Source organism: Propithecus coquereli, unplaced genomic scaffold (assembly GCF_000956105.1).
Source record: "Propithecus coquereli isolate 6110/MARCELLA unplaced genomic scaffold, Pcoq_1.0 Scaffold170, whole genome shotgun sequence".
NCBI classification, from domain to species: domain Eukaryota; kingdom Metazoa; phylum Chordata; class Mammalia; order Primates; family Indriidae; genus Propithecus; species Propithecus coquereli.
In genome coordinates, this window is record NW_012141636.1 from 5,599,191 (window position 1) to 5,624,815 (window position 25,625).

The window sequence follows — 25,625 nt, forward strand, 5'->3', positions numbered from 1 at the left end:
CTGTGAGGTGATTTAATCCAATAGGGTCTTGTTGAGGCATCTGAGCCTTGGAAGATAAATAGTATCTGGAAGCATAGAAGGAAGAGGCGGGGGAGTCTAAAGAGAGAGAAATAGTATGAACATGAACATCACTTCATATAGACTAATATCCTCTTGACGAAATATAAGCAATTGGAAATTATCAAAGCTCTGATAGTAGTTGGGGTATATTGGAATTCATACGAATCAACCAGTTTTCCAGGCATATTATAATTTGGCCAATCGATGTGGAAGGCCTAGCAGTTGCTTTAGCAGACAACCAAAGTGGGCCCTCATGACAATGTTAATTAAGCAAAGTTAATTGGTTAATTAAAACAAAAGTGACAAATGACAGTTTCTAAAATTAAGTTAAGGTGGGGGCAACACTAATGATTCTACCTCCTGACTAGAATCCCAAGGGAGGGGTTTACCTTCTGAGAAAATTTAATAATTTAGAGCTAGAGGCCCCTGTCATTAATTTAGCCATGAAAGGCCCACCGCATTTTAGACCCCATCCCTATGTCCCTGGAAATTCTGAATCTTACAGAGCCAGAACTTTAGACTCATCAGATTCAATGCTTTATTTAGGTCAGAACTGGTTTTGTGTTCATTTGTCAATTTGCAGCTGAAGTGAAGGCCTTAAACGGAAGCCTGGCATTATCTGCTTGACAATGATTTGATGCTGCACCAAGTTGTGCTGGAAATTAGTGTCTAGAACCAAAATGTTAATCACAGAGACCTCTATACATTGATGGCATAAATAGCATGTTTCTATATAAAAAAAATCTACAGTGACTCATTCCTATTTAAGTAAAAATCTCCCTTTGCTATTTCAGTGAATTGAATGACTGACTCTGGGCACTTTCTTCTTTGTGCTCTAGGGTGAGCCAATTTAACCTCCCAGGAAACTGTTAGATCTGTTAGAATTAGCTCTATTCTTTCCTGAGATGCGCACAGAGCTCGAAGTGATTCTCTCTTAGTGATCAGAGGTAGACATTTGCTCCTTCTTGCCCACTTCTTGCTAAAGGTCTGAACTATTCTTCAGGCACCACAAACATGTCTTCTCTTGGGCTTATGATGATGTTTTCCAAAGTGAGCCCTTTGGAGCATCAGTTCTTCAGAATAGTAAGAGAGTTACTTGGGAGAAAAAGGTTTTGTGCATAATAACTGGGAAATGGTCTGAAAGAGTTAACAAATGGATAACGGGTTTTTACACTGCAAGATTTCTCAGTGTTTATTGCCAATAAAAGAAAAATTTTTTCAAACTTTTTTTGACAAATAACTTCTTTTTCATGGAGCAACTTGTGTGACTAATTTTCCAAAAAATATACTCTAGGAAATGCTCAACTCTAGTGTCCATAAGCTAAGACCTTTGTTAAAAACTGCTCCATCACTCACTAGTCATGAGACTATGGGCAAGTCTTCTTAACCATGATTGATCTGACATTCCCCATCTGAAAAATGGGAAGGATGATTGCATCTATTTGCAATATTTTGTGACAATTAGAAATGTTATACTAATAATATATAGGAAAAGCTCTGTAAGGTGACAAACATAGTAGGTGAACAATAAATGAACCATTTTGGAGTGTTAGTCTGATTTTCAATTTTTTCCAATCTCCTACTTTGTGCTGTTTCTCCAGTTCATCTTCTTACTTCCTATTCTTCACTCCCACCTCTTCCTTCTTCTGTTACTACTCCCACTATTACTATTAGGTACTACCACTTTCTGTGGTAGATGCTATTCATTGGCTCATCCAAAAAACACTTGGCACCCCCTTTTCTCTTTCATTTTCCATTATAGAGGCTGAAAAGGCTAAATGTCACTTTCTCATACTCTCTTGCAGCTACATTAGACAGTTTTGGCCAATGAGACGTGAGGGTAATTCTTATAGGTCTCTGAGAAGACTTTTGTTTTCCCTAATAAACTATGCAATGCATAGACCCATGACAGCTATTTTGCAATCTTTAGTAAAAAGCCCAGAGAATGACAGAGGTGCTGGTTCTAGCATCACTGAATCAACTCTAGGAGCTGTCTCCTTCCGTACTCTTGTTTTTTTTTTTTTTTTGAGACAGAATCTCACTCTGTTGCCCAGGCTAGAGTGCCATGGTGTCAGCCTAGCTCACAGCAACCTCAAACTCCTGGGCTCAAGCAATCCTACTCCTGACATCGAGCGATCCTCCCGCCTCAGCCTCCCAGAGTGCTAGGATTACAGGCGTGAGCCACTGCACCCAGCCCATACTCTTATTACATGTGTGCGCCACGATGCCCGGCTAATTTTTCTATGTTTTGTAGAGATGGGGTCTCATGCTCTTGCTCAGGCTGGTCTCAAACTCCTGACATCGAGCGATCCTCCCGCCTCAGCCTCCCAGAGTGCTAGGATTACAGGCGTGAGCCACTGCACCCAGCCCATACTCTTATTACATGAGGAAAATGAAACTCAAACAAAGAGTATACGCCTCTGAAAATAGGCTTCCTGTTACTTGCAGTTAAACACAATTCTAAAAGGTTTAGCTACTGTTTATTGAGTACTCTCTATGCGTTCGTACAAGATGCTTAACACATACTACCTCATTTACTAGTCAAAACAGAAATTTTCCACCATTTTATAGTTGAGGAAACAAACTAAAGTATGTTGTTCAAATTAACACAGCTAGATTGAGATTCAGGTGTGTCTCCTGAGCTAGAACTGTAAGTTAGTATGCTCTATTTGCATCTAGTGTCTTTCCATGCATACTTCTCTAGGAGTATATACTAACTTTTGGAAACATAGTCACTATAAGCTCAGTAAGTATTATTGTAGCCTTCATTCTGAGGTACACAATTAGTGTCCTCTTTAATATGGAGAGCTCTTGCCATGTGGAAGGGACACACACAGACCTCATCTAGAAATAGGGCCCAGACCCTGGGTTTATGGCAGCCTGCTTCTCCATACACCAGATGGAGGACAGCAGAACAGGGTGGGGTCTGGTATAGTAGCTGCTTCTCTCCCAAGACCTACATCTGAAGATTAAAGGATTTAATTACCCTTTTAAGCCCATCCTCGATCTCAAGAGGTGGGATCCTTGGTATATTATAGATTTCAAGCCTGAGAAGCACAACTAATTTAGAATAAAATGTAAAAATATTAGAAACACCTGAGTTAATTCGTTCCCCATTATTTAAACAGTATGGCAGACAATGTAATTGACATTGACCTTTATAAAATTACAAATTTGAAAGGGAGATAAATCCCTGCATAACAAGTTATATTCTATGATGCACTAAATACTCTGAACATCTTGATTTTGTATAACAGAAGAAATATTTAGTTTAGGAGCTAATGGAAGTTACAGAGGAAAGGAATTTTAGTTGGCATCTCTCTCTCCAAGGATTATGGCTTAAACAGGAGAGCAAGTATGGGAGGTGTGTGATTCAAAAGAGTTACAGCTTTCTCTCCATGTTTTCTTTTTCATATCAAAAGTAGGTTCCAGCCTCCAACATCCTGGTTGATGGCAAAAAAGAAGTCTCTATATAATCAGATTGTAGCCTGTCTCAGCTATAATCACAGAGATAGTCTAAGATTTGTCAAGATGCGGAAGGAAAGCCCAACAATTGCCAAAGGTCCCTCCTTATCCTCTTTGAGATTTTAATACCCAGATATAGCAACTGCAAAATCCAATCAAAAACTACATGACACTGTAGGGAAAACAAGTTAAAACATAGCAAAAAAATCCTTAGAATTTTTTTTCTATTGATATTATCAGTACAATTTGTTGTTTTTTGTTTATTAAATTAGAAATTAAATATTTGAAAATATTCATTGAATGTTACTAGAGGAATATTATAACTATAGCAAAGCATGAGATCAATGATCTGATTCTTGGGCAGAGACTGATGGCCATAGGAATGGGAGAGATATTTATAATACAGGGCGCTACAGGCTTAGTCTTATGAAAGTTAATAGGACCACTGAGGAATAGTAGTGTGCACACCAAAGATAAGCAAAAAATACCTACCACATTCCCACCCAAATTCATTCATTCAACAAACATACCAAAAATCATCACTGAGCATCTCCTGTGTGCCAAACACTGTTCCAGGTGCAGGCAGGCATTGGAGGCACAGTGATGAACAAGGTAGATAAGGCCCCACTCCCACGGAGCTTGCTCTGCTTAAATTGGAACACAGAATGTGTTATACTGTCTGGAAGGGAGCTGAACAGCATAAAGATGGAGATGCCCTGAAAAACCCAGGCTGTATAATCAATGTCTCCATAGATTTGTACTGCCTTTTATGATGGTTGCTTTGTAATTAAGATCATTTTGATTGCATACCTGACACAGTGACTTTCAGGGATGGAAGAAGACTGACAGAGGTTTTGGCTCCAGCAACACTGAAACAAATTCCAGGAGCAATCTCCTTCCATACTTCTTGCAACATGAGGAAAATGAAACCCAAACAAAGAGTATAAGCCTCTGAAAATAGGCTTGCTGTTACTTGCAGCTAGACACAATTATAAAAGGTTTAGCTCCCATTTATTGAGTACTTCCTATGTGCGCTGATACTAAACACTTAACACACGCTACCTCATTTACTACCCAAAACAGAAATTATCTACCATTTTATAGTTAAGCAAACTTATGTAATCAAAAAGCAAATACTTAAGAAATGCTTACCATGTGACAGAAACTTTGCATATGTTAACTCATTCTGTTCTCACAACCACTCCTTGAAGTATGTATTCTATTATCTCCATTTTTCAGAGAAGGAAATCAAGCATAGAGAGGTTAAGTGTATTTGCCTAAGGTTACACACTTGGTAAGTGCTGCTGCCAGTATTCAATCCCAGGACTCTCTCATTCAAGTACTAACCAGGCCCGACCCTGCTTAGCTTCTGAGATCAGACGAGATCGGGCACATTCAGGGTGGTATGGTCATAAAACAATCCCAGTACTCTCTAGCAATACACCCTGATACCTGCAATAAAGTGTCTGCTATGTGTCTAACCTTCACTTTTTATAATCCTGTGAGGTATGGGATATGATTCTGATTTGTCAGATGGAAAAAAAAAATAAGTTACAGAAAGAAGAAACAGCAGTGCCAATGTTCAAACTAAGGATAGCTTGACTACACAGACTATGTTCTTTGCTGTCACTCCATGCTGTCTCTCTAAGGAGCCTTCTTTGGTGAGTTTTTGGGGTTGTTGGACATAGACTCACAACTCCCTCCCTCTATCAACCTGTCTGTTTTATATATCAGGCTTCCCTGAAGGATTTTGTTTGAAGAAAAGGTTTGAAGAAAAGATGATAAAACAAAAGTTTGAAAAATAAATTTTCTTAGCCAAAATGAAAGGCTGATCTTGCTGAAGTTTCAGAAAAAAAGAATGTTTTACAGAGGAATCAGGAAGGCAGATGGAAAATAGGTCATCAGTATATTAGATATATGGAAGTCCTTTTGTGTACAGACTATGACATTACCAGGAATTATTTAAGAAGGAGAAGACACAAATTACAATGTAGTTTAATATCTTGCACAATGTATTTGGAAAGAGATGAGAAGTGTAAAGGAATCAGAAAAGAATTGGAAGAGGCAAGGGTACAAGTTAATAACGTAAATGAATTAGGCCTTGTGGATAAATTTCAAGTATCTTGTGAGTCCTTTTCAAACCTTAGCAGACACAGTATCTTTACTGTCACCATGATGCATGCTTTGGAGAATTGGGGCTGGTAGAAAAGTAGAACTTTCAGACAGCCTAAGTAACAGTATACGAGAGTAGTTCAAGCAATATCATTTAGATATTTATCTTCCATTGAAAGATATGTATCTTTCATTTATTTGTCTAGATTTTAGAAATACTATCATATCTCAGTAGATTTAGCAGGGCTGATGTCCTGACTGGCTCTTTTGATATATGCTACTTAAATAGAGAAGCTCTTTATTCCTAGTCTATGGGAATAAGTAGATATTTATTCCTAATTATCAACAATCTATGTAGCCTTTTCTATACTTAAGAATTTGTTCCTAAGACACTGATAACATTGTCTTACTGTCTTTTGAAGTGCTTTGGGATCTTTTATCATATAAGGAAGTCCCTCCCATGGGAGGAAATCATTGGCTATTGGCTCCACATTCTTTTCAGATAGAAATTGTCCAATAACTACTACCTATGATATTGAACTTGAATGTAGGATGGGACTACAGGCAACAGAGAATTGAGAAACTCACTGGTTGTTCAGGACTATTGTATGCAAAGCCACTTTGTTGTTTTGTCCTTTTCAGTTATTTAGACATCTCCCAAAGAGTTCAACTTGCCCATTAAGAACTAAAATATAAGTTCTACATTCTCCTGCCTCTATGTGGTGGGCATTCAAGAGCTCTCCTGGACTTGAATACAGTTCAGGCCTGTGCAAGTGCACTCAGATGCGTTAGGCTTTGGGGCATTCTGCTGTCAGCATAATCTTCTTTGTTAACAAAAATTTTCTCTACTCTGTTCTGATGAACTAGAATATAGCCCACAATGTATCTCTGTCCCCCGAGGACTTGGGGGTCCTTGCCTTGGCTTATTGACTTAACAGTGCTCTCACTACCCTGTTGACCTCACTGCCTTTTTGGTATAACTCTTTGTTTTATTAGAGACCTCAACTTCAATGTTTCCTGCCTTGGCCTAAGTAATTGGACCCACATCCAATTAACCACATAGAAATCATTCAATGAGAAGGTCCCAATTCCTAAGGCACCGTACCTCCCATAGTTTCATTCACTCAGATTTTACCCATTTAAAAGACCCAGGAAGCAAATGCCACTGCTACAGCTATAGGGGACAGTGCCCCACTGTGTCTCCACAACTTTTACCTTAGGGTTTCTCCAGAGGATCCCCTCCTTTTCCAAAGGTTGACTAGGCTGCTGGATCTGCTGGCTGCAGAGGATGACTTGCCATCCCCCACATGCATGCGCACCACAGTGGACGTGGTGAAGGCGCTGCGCACATTTCTCTCTGGTTTGGCCAGGATGATGTACACCTTCGGCACAAACATGCAGCCTAGGGCCACTGTGGCACTGAGGCTGACTGAGAAACACATGGTGATAATTTTGTAGTTGCTGCCAAAGTAGATTGGCACAAAGGCCAGCCATATAATGCAGGTGGTATACATTGTGAAGGCGATGTACTTGGCCTCGTTGAAGTTAGCCGGAACATTTCTGGTCTTGAAAGCATAGAAGGTGCAGCTTAAAATCAACAATCCATTGTATCCGAGAGGAGTGACCACTCCTAGGTTGGTGGTGTTGCAGATCAGGTAGACTTCCCGAATGCTTGGGTAGTCATGCATTATGTCAGGAGGCTCCATTATAAAGAGGGCGATGATGATACCCAGCTGGATGCATATGAGAATGAAAGCAATCACAAGCTGAGCACAGGCACTCATGAATCTGGGCTTTTTGGTACAGATCTTCTTCTTGCTGCCAGCCAGGATCCTTGCAATACGGTTGGTCTTGGTTACAAGGGCCGAATAGCTCATGGCTGGAGAGAGACCAATGCCAATTCTCTGAAGGTAGCAATAAATCTGTTTGGGTTTTGCAATGAGACAGAAGGTACACAAGTAGCCCAGGCAGATGCCAGCGAGGATGATGTAGCAGAGTTCCCTGCTGGAGGACTTGACTACTGGTGTGTCACGGTAAATGATGAAGACTGCAGTAACAAACAGGGTAGCCAGCAGACCCAGACAGGCAAACACCACGGCTGCGATGGGCTCAGGGTCACCCCATCGAAGATACTGTACTGGGATCAAATCACAACCTGCAAAGACACAGACACATATTGTAAAAGACGTTTACTTGGGTCATATACCCCTAAGTTACAAGCAGCTGTTTATGACCATTTCAGTTTGTCTCCCAACTACCTTTCTAATTTCAGTATCCCATGCTACTCATTCCTTCACATATTCACTCAGAAAACCTTTATCTTTATAATATTGAATAGGTATTCTGTGATGGGAGCAGTTCTAGGTCCTGAAACAAAATAATGATGAATATGTTCCCTGACTTCATAAAAAATAATTGGGGGCCTTTAAAACGATTACGTATAACTCTAACGAGGGCCATGAAGAAGTATAGCATGGTTCTGACCCAGCTTATGAAGGCAGTCAAGGCATCTTCCAGCAGGAATTAACAAATGAATGTGTTGGTTTGACCGAGTTTGGGGATTCCGTATGGTTGGCAAACAGAGGCTACTATAAGGAAGGGGCAGGAAAGGAAGCCGCTGTGCAATAGTGTGCTAAGTGGGCTAAGATGAGCCCCAGGGAGTAGGTAAGAGGGGGATTTTGCAGATCAGAGAGTCCTAGATCAATAGGAAATTATTCTAGAATCTATGTATAGGAATGGTAGGATCTGATTTGTGTGTGTGTTTTATTTTAATCATCCCGTTGGTTGCTGTGTGGATCTTGGATGAGATAAAGGTGTGGACAAATTTGAGAATTATTTTGGAGCCATATAGAGTGTTTGAGTGGATGTGGGAGTTTGTGAAAAATAAAGGTATCAAAAATGACCAACATTAGTAAAGAGAGGTTGGGATTTTCAGAGAATCTTGTGGTTTAGATGTTACAGAAGAGAAGATTGTGTTGGAAAAAAAGGGCGTTAGTTCTTATAAGAAAAATGATCCCAAAGGCAAATAATTGGCAGGTATGGGAAGTCCCACCACCCCCAAAATTATTCTTTACTCATGGTATGCAGTTTTTATATCACTTGATTATGTAGCAGAAAAAAGTGACAGAATATAGTGTCACTGGGGTTACCTGTCTTTTTAAATTTTTTTTCTTTTTCTTTTTTATTTTAGGATAGTGGTTCTCAAATTTGGCTGCACACTGGAATTACATATAGATTAAAAAAAAAAAATACCGAGACCCGGATCTCACTGCACAAGTTTCTGACTTAATTGGCCTGGGTGTGGCCCGGACATCAAGATTTTTAAAAGATTCTGCAAGTACTTCTAATGTGCAGCCTAAGTTGAGAACTATTGCTCTAGGAGGATCATTCCTATCAGAGTTTTTTGTGTGTGTGTGTTTGTTTTGTTTTCATAGAATTGAGATAGCTTCACTGGTGAGTAGGGAAGGAGGTAAGTAATCTGAAGCACCGGGCATTTGAGGGATATGGCAGATTACTGATTGCCTGCAAATATCCATTCTCTCCTTCATCCTCAGCAACAGATTCCAATTTCATTTGGGATGGTAAAGGATTCAGTTAAAATAGTACGTTTTCCAGCAACTCTTGGAGTTAAATATGGCAAATAAGATGTAAACAGAGGACTCCATAAAGGAAAATGACTCATCTTGGAAAATATCGTTTTTGCCCTTCCTTGCTTTCTCCTTCTGCCATTTGGAATATAAATGTGATGGCTAGAGCTCCAGCGGTTATCTTGGACTTTACGGTAACTTTAAGGACAGAAAATATGTTCTGGGTTTGGAAGAGGAAAATATGTCGGGGGCCCAAATCCCTGATAGCCATGGAATTACCAGCTACCTCTAGACTATGTAAATCTACATCTCCCTTGTTTAAGCCACTTTTTTCCCCTAATATAAGCAGGCAAAGCACATCCTAATTGGTATAGGGATAAGGTTTTCCTATTAACTTGCTATATCCCATGATTAAGGGTGTTTTAGTGAGTGGCTTTGAATATCGATGGTTACTGGGAGGTAGGGGAGGCAATAATATGTTAGTAAAGAAGCATGCGTTCCTTCCAAAATACGTCTAAGCATATAGCTCAGTTGTAGTAAAGGACAGGAAAGGAAACATTCTTTTTCCACTTGTTTTTACCCTTCTGGTCTCTTGCTTTAAGGTCTTATGTTTCAGATAGTACTATTAGTATTATAGCTAAATTCATTATATGTCCGTCTCTGGGCTCCTCAGCACACTTTGCAAAGTTGTTTCTACAGGAAATGAATTTTATTCTAAAAAATTGTGCATTTAATGTTGAAACAAAGTGCTTTTAACTTTAAAAAATGTGTGTATAGCCCAAACTAAATATAAAACAGTTATTTTATATAATGTAGTTAATAATAAACAAATACATATCTCATTGCTAATGAATACACCTTGTATCCATATTCAGTCATCTGTGTTTCCATATGCTTCCGATATACTGGAATTCAACCTCTGATACCATAGGGTTTCGGTTTATATTTACAAATTTGCTCCTTGAAGAGACTTTTTAAAAGGCTGAATTAATCATTGCTATCTTTTTGTCTTTCATAACAGTTTATTTATAGCACTAATTTGACAATGAAATTTATTATCTACTATAGTTAATTATATAGAGGCTTGTTTCTACTGCTAGGTAATGGGCTACTAAAGTCCACAGGAATTTCCTGATGTTGGAAACATGTTATGTGGTATATGAGGCAGGAATTCTTTCATTAGCTAAAAAAATAAACTGAAAAAAATATAAATATTTACTTTAATGGTTTTAATTTTACCCCATTTTTTCTGCTGTTCTGCTAAATCTTAATTGTGTTTATCTAAATGTAATTAATGCCCTAATTTTTAAATACTTTGCATAGGATAGCATTCGGCACTATTTTTATCAAATATATTCTTGAGCTTTTCATGTGCAACCTATTAACATCATGTGTGAAACTAAAGAAAACTCATTAGATATATGTGTTGGAAAAAATGTGCATGAGGCATGCCTCTAATGTGATGTAATTATTTTCACAAATTTTCCAGAATTTATATGTTCAAATGAATGTTTTTCATTCAGTGTGAGCCACTCAGAAGTCTTTATGTTTATTTTAATGATGCTGCCATTGCACAAAATACTTTTGTAACTATTCTCTTAGAATAGCAAATTGGACTCTGATTAGTGTTATAATCACTGAATCTTATAATTAAATAAGATCTTAGAGTTTTCAAAAAATGGATGTATATCACAATCACTGGGAAAGCCTACAAAAATATAATTCAAGGGTCTAAAACTCAGATATTTTTGAGTCAGTGAATTGTGTTGGAGCAAAGGAATCTTATTTGGAATAAGCAACATCAGTGGCTCTGTACAACCATCCTTGGTCCTTGATTGGCAATTTAGCCTTACTGACTATCAGGCCAACTTCTCACCCAGTGTATGAATATCTTATATAACTCCAAGAGGCAATCACCCCAACCCTACCTAAGGCATGAGACGTGAAATACATTGTCTCAAGGCTGGAACTAGTGGTGGCGGTAGGGGAGACAGATTGAAAAGGCAAGAGGTTGTGATGGCAGGCAGAGACTGGAGGTGAAGAAACCAGTCAAAAAGCTATCACAAGAGGACGGACAGGGATTATAAGGGCACAGACTAAGTCACCGTGCTGGAGAAAACAATCAATTGGTAAAGACATTTCAGAACTAGGCTTGAAAGCAATTACAAAGCGGGCAGAAGAGTGAAGGAAAAAGACTTCTAACTGAATTGATGGCTATGCTATTTACTAAGATGAGGGCTGTGGAAAGACACGGGTCACATTCTATGGAAATGATACATAGTTTCAGTTTGGATGTCTTGTATTTGAGTGACTATGACCTAGTGAGCGAAAACAGAAGCTTAGAAGAGTTATCAGTGTGGAAGATATAACTTTAGGAATCAACTGTTTACAGGTGAAAATAAGAGACAGCAATAATTGCAATCAATGAGGAAATTCACAGATGTAGATGAGAGCGGCGTCTAGCAGCCTGGTGAAACACCAATATTTAGGAATGACAGAGGAAGAGGATATATCAGGGGAGGTGTAAGATGGACCAGCTAGAGGGAAGAAAGTGTATCAGAAGCTAAAGGAAAGTGGTTAATTGGGTGACCTATCATAGTCTCTTCTAACAATATCACTTCAGCTTTTCTTTTTTAAATCCTTACCCAAAGAACTTGCACAAATCTTTAAGCTTCAGGTTCACAGGCATCTCCCCTGGTAGTATATCATTATATAGTTTTTCTTCCTTTACTACTATTAGATCTATTTCTTTAGAATGAGAGGTGGTATCTTTCCTAACATGGAACATATTCTACCAAATCTCAGAATCTTTAGATAATGCTAACCTTATTATGACATAAATTTAAATTTCCATTGATTACTATGCCAACCAGGTACACTGGTCTACAAACATCTGCCTAGTTGTTCTTAAACTTCTTTGTTTTCTTCTGGTTACTGGGCATATTTTCCATTAATGGTTTTATTTTTAATCCCTGTTTTATTTTTAGTGTGATGGTAAGTTACTGGAAGTGTATGTAGATGTTAACTAAGAATCTACAGTGCATATATTTTATAGTTTTATTATGAGTTTAATCAGTTTGGCATATGTTGTTATAGTTTAGATTAAATAATCTTGATCATGTCAGTGAAATTTGCTTCAAGCAAGCATATTAGAGTTTCTCTGGTTCTTAGAAAATGCACATTATATTCTTTTCTAGAAATGCAGATGAGCCATAGATTAGAAAATCATTGTCCGTTGTCTGATAACATCTATTTAGGTAGCTATCTACTTCTCACTTTCCTTCTTTCATGCTTGATCCATAAGGCTATGGTTCTCTAGGGTAATCCATATTTTCATGGTTTAAACTGATATACGTTGAAAATACTATAGTTTTTTTTCTTTTAAGAAAGGGGAAACTGAGCTATCAAAACTGTATTATCCACATTCATCCTATAATTCCACCAATATTTTTTCTATATATCTAATAGCAGAATAGGTGATCTACTGATTTCCTGCACCCCTAAAAATGATATGTGTGCTTAATCACAGCTGGTACTCATGCTGAGTATTTAGGCATTAGGCTTACACTATTCATATTCCTGTAGTAATGAGTTCCTAGACTGTTGCATTTCCAAACCTTATTCTGAGTGTCTGTTCAGGCATAAGGAATGCGACAGAGATGCCTGCTGTTCTGTAAATCAGGCTGAGCAGGAACTGCTTAACAAGCTCCATAGATCCTGTGTGTTTGTGGATAAAGGAAGTTGCTGTTGAGAATCTCTGAGAATAAGATGTGTGTGTCTTCAGCTTCTGGTCAGGCCATTTCAAATATACTAAACTGGTAAGGGGCTGTTGTGGGGCAACCTTTTGATATGTAAGCAATAGATCTACCCAGAGCACAAGGAGTCGACAGGAGACGAACAACATCATTCTTGCTTTCAATCTGTTTCACCAATAAGCCATTTGTCTGCCTTTCCTCCTTTCTTTACCTCTCTGGATTTGAATCTCTTAGGGGTCTGAGATCACAGGGGTATGAAGACTCAGAATTCTTTCCAGAGGGTTCATAACCCTGATCCTTTAATATTTCCTATTCACTTAGCCTAGCAAGTTTTTCATCACTTCCATAGTTCAGAAGAATTGGAAGTGATGTGTGTGTGTGTGTGTGTGTGTGTGTGTGTGCGTGTGTGTGTGATACTTAGGTACCTCATTTCTCTTTATAACACTTACTATAATTATAACCTATTTTGTGTGTGTACATGTGGGGAGTTTGATTGATTATATTGTCAAGGTCTGCCTTCCCTACTTGAACATAAGCACCCTGATGTTAAGGAGTTTATTTCTTTTCCTCACAAATGGATCCTTACTACTGAGCATAGTGCCTCACTCATATGGTGAGCATACCAATTTTCAAATTAATATATTTACTATATAATTAAAGTATATAATTCTCATTCCAGTGTATGAAAAAGTCATTCTCAACAAAAGTTTTTGCTACTTTTAACAAGTCCCAAGTTACAGAACTATTATGCACTGTTATAGATAGATGTCTAAATTCAGTGCACTACATCTGAGTTTTTAAGATTCTGGTACCAGAGAGGGCAAAACTAGGTAAGCAGCTCAAAGGCTTACTTCTGCCTAGGGGTGTGACGTGTTTCACATTAGAAAGATTCCTGGTCCTCACTAGTCATTTGGTGAATATTTTAGGATTGATTGATAAATCTCATTTTGAGTAATTCATTGGATGTGAGAAGTACATGTAGAGGAAAGAAGGAGGCAGTAGCCAGACGTCATTCTTTAATAAGTAAGTGCCTTCTAACTCTGAAGTTCAGATTCATGGTTCCCAAGAAAGCTGTTAATTGCGACATTTTTTATTTTAGGGCAGAAAAAACAACACAAAACAAAGACCCCAAATCGTCTGCAGGGAAGGCAAATTTTAGAGTTGATTATTTTTTTACCATTACCTTACTGTGAAACAAAACATGCCATGATTGCTCCCTCAAATAAAAATTTAGTCTCTATCCAAAATGTTAGGCAAGATTTATTGGTAACTGACTTAATAGAAAAATACCTATTCCTGTTTATGTTAGCATGAAATAAATGAGAAAACTAACATCTTTTGAGTGCCTACTATATGTCAAGTGCTATCCTAGCAATGTTATTTTTCATAATAACAAGTGAGGTAAATATCATTATTTCTTTTTACAGAGGGGGAAATACAAAGTTTAATAAGATATGTTAATGTTCTGGGACAGATATTAAAACATTGTGGTTATTTACTTACTTAATTACCTTATTTATTTATTTATTTTTGTTATAACAGGGGAGGCAACCTAGTCAATTTCTCCTGTGGAAGAGGTCCTGAGTCTACTTAGCAGGGCAGAGAATCATGATTAATTAACAATGTCTTCCATGGGCACGGTGGGACTAGTGGTGGCATAAGTATTTGGTATTTGTTATCCTGACATAAATCCATGCTTCCTCTTGAAAAATCTCATTAGTTCAAACTCTTCAGCAAAATTTTCATCCTGGCCTATGTGTCCCGAGGGTTGCTGGCCAGAGACATTTATTAGTATACTGTTTTCTTATGTCCCTAAAGTTTTCTAGTATAGACAATTTTTTGAATGATTGTTCATAGGACATATCCAACTTCGCTACACAGTGGACTCGTAGCCATCCATCAGTCATTGGACCCGGCCTATTCACACCCCTCAAGGTTTATTACACTCCTCTCAAGGTTTATTACATGTTTTTGTTTTCGATTCTTTTAAGAAACTTCCCTCAAAGAGCTAAAACTCAGAGATAGTGTTTTTATTTAGTTATTATTTTTATTCTTTTTATTGTTTAGATTTTATAGGAGAATTTGAAATTGTATGCCAAGATTTATTTCATAATTAAGACATAAGGAATGATTCACTAGTACTGCAGAGTGCTAAAGGGAAGGATTATCACAGATGCACATTTATAGGGAACAACTTTGAAAAATATGACTTCCGGTCATACTGCAGATGAATTAGAGTGGAAAAACACAGCATATGAATTTAAATAATAAAATGTGCTGACCGTAGTACTTTCTGCCTGTTTTGCCTTTCCCCTATCCCTGTTCACTAGCTAACTCCTTTGCAGTCTTCTGTTTCCCATATCCTCTTTGAGGGTGATTTTTCTGATTCTTTAAGCCTAAATGACAGGTTCCTCTCATGTGGGCACATGATTCCCTGTGTCCGTCATAGCACTTGCACTCATGATAGCTGTGTTTGCTTGTCCGTTTCACAGGGGAGACTGAGAAGTTTGAGGGCAGGAGACTGTCTCTTTGCTTATTGCTGTATTCCTAGTTCCAAGCATGGTATTTGGCATTGTTAAATAAGTTGAAGGAAGGGTTTCATTAATGAAGAAGAGGGGAAGTGGGGGATTCCAGAGACTTGCACTTCATTTTAAGCTTGCACGTAAGTATTGCCTATGAATGTGAGCCTTTTTTTACTCTATTTTTTTTGTGTCTCAATTTTTCCTTACATCAAATGGAAATAATACAAAATTCTCTTACCTATAATGAGGGCTTTAATCTGGAGAAACCCTTGTAGAAAAATTCACTGATGAGAAATTAAAGACCAATGACCTGAAAAAGGTCAGTGAAGCAATTTCTCAAGACTAAGTCTATAAAATTATTAAAACTCTCTTTGTATTTTACTGAAATAAAACATTAAAGTCATCATTTTAAAACCAATAGACCATCAGTGGAATTTTATGCATATAACATGACCTATAATTAGTGTTTTGCAATTAATTTCTATTTACCTTTGCTAGCTTGCTAGACCCTTGTCAAGATCCCTTTCCTGCAGTTTTAGTAAGACTCATAAAATTACTTTCTCTGCAAATAAGCTGCATACTAAAAAGCATTTTCCTCCTGTGGCTGGTCTTCCATTCAAATGTTCAAAGGCTTTACTGATTTTATGACTCAGAGTTTTTGTACCTACTTTCTAGTCCCCACTGTATTCCTTCTGTGTTCCCATATACCTTTGATTTTCTTTTCCTTTGAGACATACTAGGACTGTTTCTAAGGCCTGGGTTTACATTACCTTTCTAAAGCTGGTTGCAAAATCGTATGGATTCTCTGCCATGGATGTTTACCTCCTATTTCTTTTCCCAAACCTATTAGTTCCTAAATTTTAAATATCATAATATTGCAAATATTCCCCAATTGAGCTACAAGCATATATTTAACTAACTCAATTGGTCATATTTATTACAGAAAGAAAATAAGGGAACAAAATGCACAGTTATAAGAAAAATGCACAAGAGGAGAGATTAATGTCTTGTCCTACCCATTGCAGAGATTGTGCGTTGTTCACATAGCACAGTTAGAGCATTTCACTCACTTCTTGGTTCAGTGCACATGAATGAGTACCTACTCCATTCACGGTAGGGGTCTGCACCATGATGACAGGAAGGCAAGTGTTTGTTCTTTTAAAATAGTGTATTGGTCAAATGCTCAGGCTCTGCGACTCTACCCTGCTAGACATCGTGCTGAGCACTATGCAGTTATTACCTTCTTTAGTACCTACAATACTCTTATAAGGTAGGGACCATTGTTTTATCTATCTTCAGTTAAGGAAACTGAGGTAGTAGGGTTGGAACCATGCAGGTGAATTGTAGACATAAGAAAAATAGAGGAAATCTAAAGGAAACAGCCAAAATACAGAAATCAGATATGCAGAGAAATAACTCTACAGCATAGTAATCTGATGTCACAAGAGAATTGCAATGTCTCTGGGAATTACTGCTGAGAGCTCAGATGGGAAATCAGTAAAAGATTTAGAAGGAAAGATGATAATACCTGCTTGCCTACATCTCAAGGCTTAGTGCGAGGATCGTACAAAACAATATGTGATTTGAACAGTAAGAAAAAAAAGCAAAAAGAGAAGTATATACATAAAACAGCAGTGACTCAACATCTGCTAAATTGCCTATGTGTTTTATTAGATTGTCCTATGTTCTTCTGGGAAAAAGCCAGGCTATTTTATCTTTCTAGATTGTTTATATATATACCACTTCAAGTAAATGGTATTACATTGTCTTAAATTGTTTGTAAGTACAAGGCAGCACATAATGCACTATGAATTTTTTTCTTCAATTAATGTGAGTTTTAAGAGGTGTGAAGATAGGAGACGTTTATCTGTTTCATATTACTCGTATAATACACCAATACTTTATGAAGCATTTTCCATGTAGGTTAGATAATGTAGTGGTAAGCACCGTGTTATAATATGTTCTTAGGGTGAAATGTGATAATTTATTTTGGATAAGCTATATTTATCAAAAACTGACATCAATAAAACTACATTACTTTCTTCAATCTGGCCATATTAGTGTGGTTTTTGACCATGATGCCATTATTTTGGTCATACCACAAATTTATCATTGCGAAGAAGAACAAAGTGCACATTTTTCATTACATCGTTTCTGGCAAAATGAAAACTGGCTTTTGTTCTCTTTAGGAACCTCTCTTGAGAAGTTCCATGGAGAGAGCAGCTTTCAGTATTTTTTCCCCCTGGAGTAAGTGGTGTTTATAAGTATAAATATGCCATCTTTTTGACTCATCTGGTAGGAAAAAATATTATAAGTTAATAAAAATTGAGAAATTGGAAGAGTAAGAAGGCATTTTACAATTTATCAATGTGCGAGCCCTGGTATCTCATTAAAAAAAAATTGTTCTTTTCAGCATTAACTGAAACAACTCCATCAAACTCATCATTTGAAAGGGATGAGTGCACAAAATTTTTCATGGCATTTTAGAGACCCTTTGAGAAAGAATCCAGCAATCCAGCCATTCACAGTTCCTTCTTTATGGCCTGCAGCATCATGTTGAGGAAAAAGCATTAGTTTTACAGAAAGAACAGGATTTGAGCCTTCCTTTGCTATATATTGCATGATCCCAAGAGCACAGATATTTTCAATTTTCAACCTCAGTTTTCTGTAAAGTGGAGATCATGATTCCACCTTTTTGGAGTATCAGGAGGATTAGCTGGTAACACACAAAATTCCTATTACAATGGGTGACAGGTACTGTGTACATAGGGATTTGTTTCCTTTCTTCCATTCTGTATTCATTTCTTTAGCAAATATTCATGGACTGCCTACTATGTTCAAGGAGTTTGGTATTCCCAAGTGAACACAATATGTAAAAAATCTTCTGCCTTTTAGCTTATATCCTAGCTGGGGGACTGAAAATATATCATCAGCAAAAAATAAATTAATACATAAACAATATGAATTATTAAAAGGCGATATAAGAAGTAGAATAAAGAAGAGCTAGAACTGGATATGGGGGAGTTAGTGTGTAGGATTAAACATGTTGCTCAGGGTAGACATTTGAGCAAGGACTTGAAGAAGAGAAGGATGATAGCCATGTGGGTAGCTGCAGTGAATCCTTCTAGGTAAAGAGAACAGCTAGGGAAGGGACCCTAGGATAAGAGCATTCCTGATATTTTAATGGAAGAGCAAAAGGACTCATGTGTTGGGAAGGGGGACCAGATGAAGTGAAGGAGAAAGTAGGCCAGAGACACATCAAAGGGCCAGATCACAAAGAACAAGAATTTGTAAGGACTTTGGCCTTTACTCTGAATGAGATGGGAAACCATTGTAGGTTCTTACACAATGGAGTAGCATGATCTGGCTTACATTTCAAAAAGATATGTCTGCCCTCGATGTTGTGAGGAGAAGCTGTAAGTCAGGGGGGAGGATAGAATCAGGGAGACTAGTTAGGAAGTTACTTCAGTAGTAAAGGTAATTAATGATGATTACTAGGCACTTACAGTGGAGAAAGTGAGAAGTGGTAGAATTCTGGATTTGAAGGATAAACCAGTGGATTTCCTGACTGACTAAAGGATATGAGAGAAGTCAGAAGATGACTTCAAAGTTATTGGCCTGAGCTACTGAAAGAATGGCTTTGCCGTCAGGTGAGATGTAAAATAATAATGATAGAGCAGCCTGGGGAATCAGAAAGGTAAGGGTCTAGATTTCAGTTTTTGGAATGTAGAGTTTGAGATATCTATTACATATTCAGATAAGTCTGTCAAGTAGGCAGTTGGATATTCAATTCTGGAGATTAGGCAGGAGATCTGGACAAGAAATTTAAATTCAGAAATCTTAAGTGTATAGGCGATATTTAATAACACAAAACTGTGCATGACCACCAATGAAGGAAGCTTAAATAGAAGAGATGATCAAGACTGAGAGCGCTGGTGCCCTCTAACCCTCTATCCTCAGTTTTATCTCAAACATATAGTTGGATATAAATGTAAAAATAGTGAAGGCAATGGATACTACTTTGCCTTTGGGAAGGTTAATTTTTTTTTCTTGTCAGTGAGGAAAATACCAAAAGTCTATAACGAAGACATCAATGAAACCAGAAACCTTTTTTAGCAGGGACAATGATAAGATCAAAAAATATAGCAGATGCCTTTTTTAGTATTGTCATGGCTTGGGGCTATCTATCTGAAATTTCCAGGTCACCATTAACCTTGTATAATTCATTCATTTAGAGTCAGAAGGCCTAAGAAGATAATCTAAGTGGAAGTTAAAAGAGATGTTTATAATAATGAGCTTAATTCAACAAATACAAATTAATTGCCTACTCTGTACCATTGATTGGGCTAGATAGTCATTGACTTAAAAGATCTTACTTTCAAATGTAGAAGACATTTAATAAAGACACGTTGGAACTTTTTCCAAATTTCCTCATTCATTCGTTCTTAAATAAATTCATACATCCCTTTATTCATTTCTCATCATTATATTTTTAAAAACTGTGTTAACAGTAGAGTGATAATAGGTAGCATACTTGAACAGTTAATAAGTACAAAGTTATTTGAATTCTATTTAATCTTTCCAATAATCTTATGAACTAGTTAGTACTATTACCTCCATTTTATGGAAGTTGAAGCTCAGAGAAGGAAATTTATTTGCTTAAAGTCACACAATGAGTTATCGGTGGAATGTGGATTTGAACATGGATATGTCTGACTCCAAAGTCTTTTGATTTAAGCCACTATGATGTTAGAAGATAATAAAGATGAATTGTTGCAGACATGTCTTGCATGCAGCCACAATTCTCAGCTGCATTTTTTACACTACATTGGTCATAAATTCAACTTCTTTAGATTGTATTGGTGAGTATGTACATAGCAAACCTAACAAGGGAAATCTAGAAAGTGCTTAGGGACCTGGGGATTCTATTGTTAAACAAAGCAGTCGCTTTCTTTTACAGCTGGTCACCATTATGATATTTGGTATTTAGGAAAGTATGGCCCCTATAATACAGGCTTTTATAGAAAGTGAGTATGAAATTGTGATGTACTTGCCTCTGAATAACTTTGTTATATTGAAAGAAGTATTTTCAGGCACACACATATTCTTTAGATATGACATGTATAATTCCTTATGGTCTTTGCTTTCTGCCTGAAAATCCTTCTTCGTATTACCTGGTTAGCTTCTTATTTTCACATGCAATGATTCTTTTTCTTCCTAGAAGGTACCTCTAAACTTTTGAGACCTGGTTAATTTTCTCTCATCAATGTCCCTATAGTAGTCGATGCTTGCTCCCATGCTAGCACTTTCTTTCCTTGCATTTCTGCATTTCTTTCTCTCTTTTATTCTTTCATTAGAAAAACATTAAATCAGTTCCTACTCTATGCCAGGCATACTTAATATATTGACACTGCCTCTTTACTTGTATGTATCTCTGCCTGGGCTCTTGGATACTTAAGGATAGGAATTAGGGCTCCATCACCACTGTATGCCCACTACCTAGTGCTATGTTTGACAACTAGTTGGAACTCAGTAAATATTTACTAATAAATAATTCTATCTTTTGTGCCACCACTGCATTTGGTATGTTTAAATTATTGTATGTATAATATCTATACTCTTAATGCAATTACTTAAGTCAGCCTTCTCCTGCTATGCATATGGGATTCCATATAAATGGAAGGTGCCTGATCTTGTATCAATAGAACTTAGCAAAGTGTTGAAAATAGAATAGAAACTTGATAAAATAATTTTTGCTGAATAAATGAATGAATGAATGATGGGATAACCAGCTGCACAGCATATATTCCTATTCATATTATTACCTAACTTAGAAACCAAGAAGCAAGATAGCACCACTCTGAAAACATGTTCCATTTTTAATATTAACAAAAGCTTTATTATGGCTATAATAATACAAATAAACATTTCTCATTTAAACTCATAACACAGTTCCCCTAAAGAATCAAGAACACATAATATTTAATAAATGGCAAGAATATCCCCTTTTCCTCTTCTAAATTTAATTATAATAATCAAATAGCCACCACATTTTAAGCACATTTGGAATGAAAACGATCAGAGCAGCCTGGAGATAATTAATGTGTGACCAGCTTGAAGTTGAATTTTTTCTCTTTCTATAATTTCCTGAAAATATGAGGCTCTAAAATGTGATTATAAAGAAAGGCAGGTGGTATAGCATAAAGCCCTGGAATTATATTACCTGGGATTGATTTTCTACCTGTTCTGTGATCTTGAGCAATTTGCAGAATTTTCCTGAGTTTTAGTTAATTCAACTGTAAAATAATAATATCTATCTTATAGGATTCAAAAGCATAATACTTAAGATAGTTATAATTGTTGGTAATGAAAAGCAATCATCTTCATGTTTTTTTTAATGTACTTATGATATAAAGGCAAAAAAAAAATGTCCCAAGAAAAGTAGGACAAGCTGAGGAACACAAATGAACATTTGTGAGAACAGAGTAACTCAAACGCTGGAGTTATAAAACCTGTCAGTGGTTACGCCCTCTTGGAGCTCATCCTCTACTCCCTTCCAGATTCCCACTAACTCCCTTTTGTTTAACTCTGTCACTTTTTTCCCTTCTTAAGTGAAGATACAAAAGTTTCAACCTCGAAAGTAATTAGGTAACTCAGGGAACCAAAGAACTTCCCAGAGAATGTCCCTATTAACATAAAGACATTGATATGCACTGCCTTCCTTTCATTTTACAGTTTTGCACTTAAAATAAATAAGATATATTTCTTCATAAGTGAAAAGCGGGGAAATAATTCTAACTTCCTGTCATGAGGCTTGCTACTGAGTTACTTCTTGAAAGACACATTGTTTTTGCTTTCTCCTTTCACTTGGGTTTATTGGAAGCTTGCCAGAGCCTGGCAAACCCACCTGCAAGTGTTTCTGTGGCTTTGGACTCGGGAGCTAAAGATCTGTAGAGCTCTTTCTACTTATATCTTATCCTAAATTCTTTGATGGAAAACAAATTAAAGATTCTTTCTAGGATGATTTTTGCAGCTATCTGGCAGGGAATGGTGTCCCAGAAAAAAAATGTCTTGGCAAAAGCTTTTAGAGAATTCTCTGAGTGTCTAGTCCAAATTGCTGCTTTTCACTACTTTTTCTCTTTTCTTCTCAAACTGGACAGCATTGTGGTTACCTTCTTCTCAGAGAATTAATTAGCTAGTTCTGTTGATTTTAATTCCTAATCGAAACTCTTTGTTGCTTTTTACTCACTCTACATTATCTGAGTCAAAACCACCAATAGATTCACATTGATTTTTGCAAAATTTCTTTATGGTGGTTTTCTCTTAACTTCCTCTTACAATTCCCAATTTAGTCTTTTATTTTGAAATCTTATCTTTTAGAATTAAATGTTTAAATAGCTCAAATAGTATGAAATATTTTAAGTTAAAAAATTTTAAAAATGCAAAGAAGTATAGACCAAATGTAAAAGATTTAGATTGAACAAATATTAACATTTTGCCATATTTGTTTCAAATTACACACACATGCACACACATATTACAGATGTAACTGAAACGTTTATTCTAACTCCCATCTAACTCCCTTTGTTCTGTCTCACAGGATAATACTACTATTTTGAAATCAGTATCCTTCCTTTTCATGTTTTTAAACATTTCTTTAGATTGTCATCATGTAAGTAATATTTATAAAGTGGCCCATCACGACTACATTTCCTTTCTTATGTAATTTTTGGCTATTCCTGGAGATAATTACCTTGTTTAGAACTATTCTGTCCACTAGAATATAAACATCATAAGGGTGGAGAATTTTATCTCCTTTGTTCATAAAAATATTTTCAGCATTTAGAACATTCCCTGTGATTGGAATTTACAACAATTTATCCCCAAATAGGGCACCCTGGCATACTGAATATTTTAAGCAAAGACAGTTGAGAAATGGCATGTGCTAGAAGAACTTTCTGACCTTCTCTACACTTCTCCCCTGCAGCAGATCATAAGACCCTCATGTGAGAGGTGCCCTCCCCTATACCTGGAGGAAAGGAACATCCTCATCTCAGAGAGGAATCTGAAGGAACGGGCCTTGCTAAATTTACCCATTTACTTATGTCCTTTGTCCTGTCACATTTTTCTACAACTCTCCATTTTTTTTCAAACCTGGGTGTACACCCAGGTTTAAATGCTTCTTTGGGTCTTCATTTCCTTATCAAGGCTTCTGTGTCGCATAAAATTATATTAAGTAAATGTATATGCTTTTCTCTTATAATTTTGTCTTTTGTTATGGGGGCTCCAGCCAATAAATCTAAGATAGGTAGAAGGAAGAGGTATTTTTCTTTGCCTATGCCTGTGACAGAGAAAGTACTAGATATATATTTAATAATGACTGGATGACTGAATGAATAAATAAATGGTTCTTAATTTCCCTTAGGATAAACTTTAAAATATTTACCATAGCTTACAAAGCCCTCCAAAGGCTGGGTTTTGCCTAGTTTTCCTGTCTCATTTCTCCCTTACACTCCCAGTTCCTTTTCAGTTCCTGTATTCTGTGTCCAAAACACTGTTGTCTTTCATTTTGATTTGGCCAACTCCCATCTTTATTACAGTTCTTACATGTCCACAATTAATTGAAGAGGTAACTTTAAATATGACCTAAGTTAGCTTCTAGTGATATAGGCTCCTACACCATTTTGGTCTTCTCTGTTGTTAACATTCACCATCTTATTATTTCTTGTCAATATTGGAATACAATCAACAGGAAAAAAAGTATAAGCATGAATGTATATCCTGGCAATCACAAAATCACCTTTTTAACCGTTAGACATGATCTAGTTGCATAATTGCTAAATAAATTGCTAAAGTAGGAAAAAAATATTTGGGATGATAATCTTTTTGAGGGCAGGGATTTTGTTTATCATATTCACTGCTAGCATAATATCTGATAATTATTAGATGAGTAATAACTACTTGCTGTCCTCAATGAAAATAAGTTGAATTTGTCCTGCCCTCAACATCCATTTATAATCCTATTTTTTTCTTGTCTTTTTGGTTTTCATACCAGATTCTCTTTCTCTATTTTTCTAATTCCTGGTTTCTCCTTCCCGACAATTTATGACTTCTATTGAGAATGCAGCTAGTGTAAAAATTGTTTTAGTGATTTTATTGATCAAAATACATTTTCATAATATAATTCAACACTCTATGTATGTATGTTTACAAACATATTTATGTGTAACAAAAGTGATTTGCATTCCCACCACTCATAAACATCTTAACATTAGGTAACCTTCATTCAGATACCTTTCTATGAAAAATATATGTATATATACATACACAGTGAATGGATAAATATATAGATAGACATTAATGTCAGTTGATTGCTATTCTTAAGATGTTTTCTGAGCAATTATTCAATTCCAGGTGGGCTTAGATCTCCATGATGATAATCTTATAAGGTTGTGTTGGGATTAAATGAAATATTTGTAAGATGCTTCAAACAGTTCCTGCCACAAAAAAAGCATTATATATGTGTTAGTTGCTATTATCATAGTGAGGGCACTGACCCAAAGGTGACATGAGCTGTCATGTTATAGGCCAAGGTAGGGTAACTACAAGCCAAGTGGGTAGAAGAAAGGCTTTCCATATTCCCTAAAGCTAGGCCTAAGGATCTCTGAGGCAGGCTTGGAATAGCTGACGCTATCAGAACAGGCTTCTGGCTAGCAGTTCCAAGTGATCTATTACTTTGAATCAGAGTCAGTGAGATGGGCTTGAAAATAGTGGCTCTTTGGAAAACTGCTATAGATTCCAATTAAAGGTTGAACTTCAAATAATATCAATGTGGAGACCTTTCCAGGTTTGGAATCTCCCCTCATCACCTCCCCCACCACCTCCCACCACACACACACGTGCACACTCACATGTATTCATGTAGCCAGAGACAAATCGTTTCATTTTTTTGCTTGAAAACCTCTACTGGTCCCACATTGTCAATCAGGTAAAGTCCAAAATTCTTAGTTAAAGATCTTCTTCAAAGGTTGGCCCTAATACCTGCTTTAATATTCATTTATAACATTCTCCATCAATTTACTGCAGATTGACACATATTTACTGTGTGCCTACTCTATATACAG

At 36.7% G+C, this 25,625-nt stretch overlaps 1 protein-coding gene across 1 annotated transcript in view; it reads right to left on the bottom strand.

The window, feature by feature from the left end:
• The window catches only part of GRM5 (glutamate receptor, metabotropic 5), a 590,374-nt gene that overhangs the window by 52,374 nt on the left and 512,375 nt on the right, over positions 1-25,625 (bottom strand). Inside the window, exon 8 of the mRNA XM_012641786.1 lies at positions 6,853-7,792. Within this exon, the coding sequence (XP_012497240.1) occupies positions 6,853-7,792 (940 nt within the window). The remainder of the gene's footprint in view (positions 1-6,852; positions 7,793-25,625) is intronic.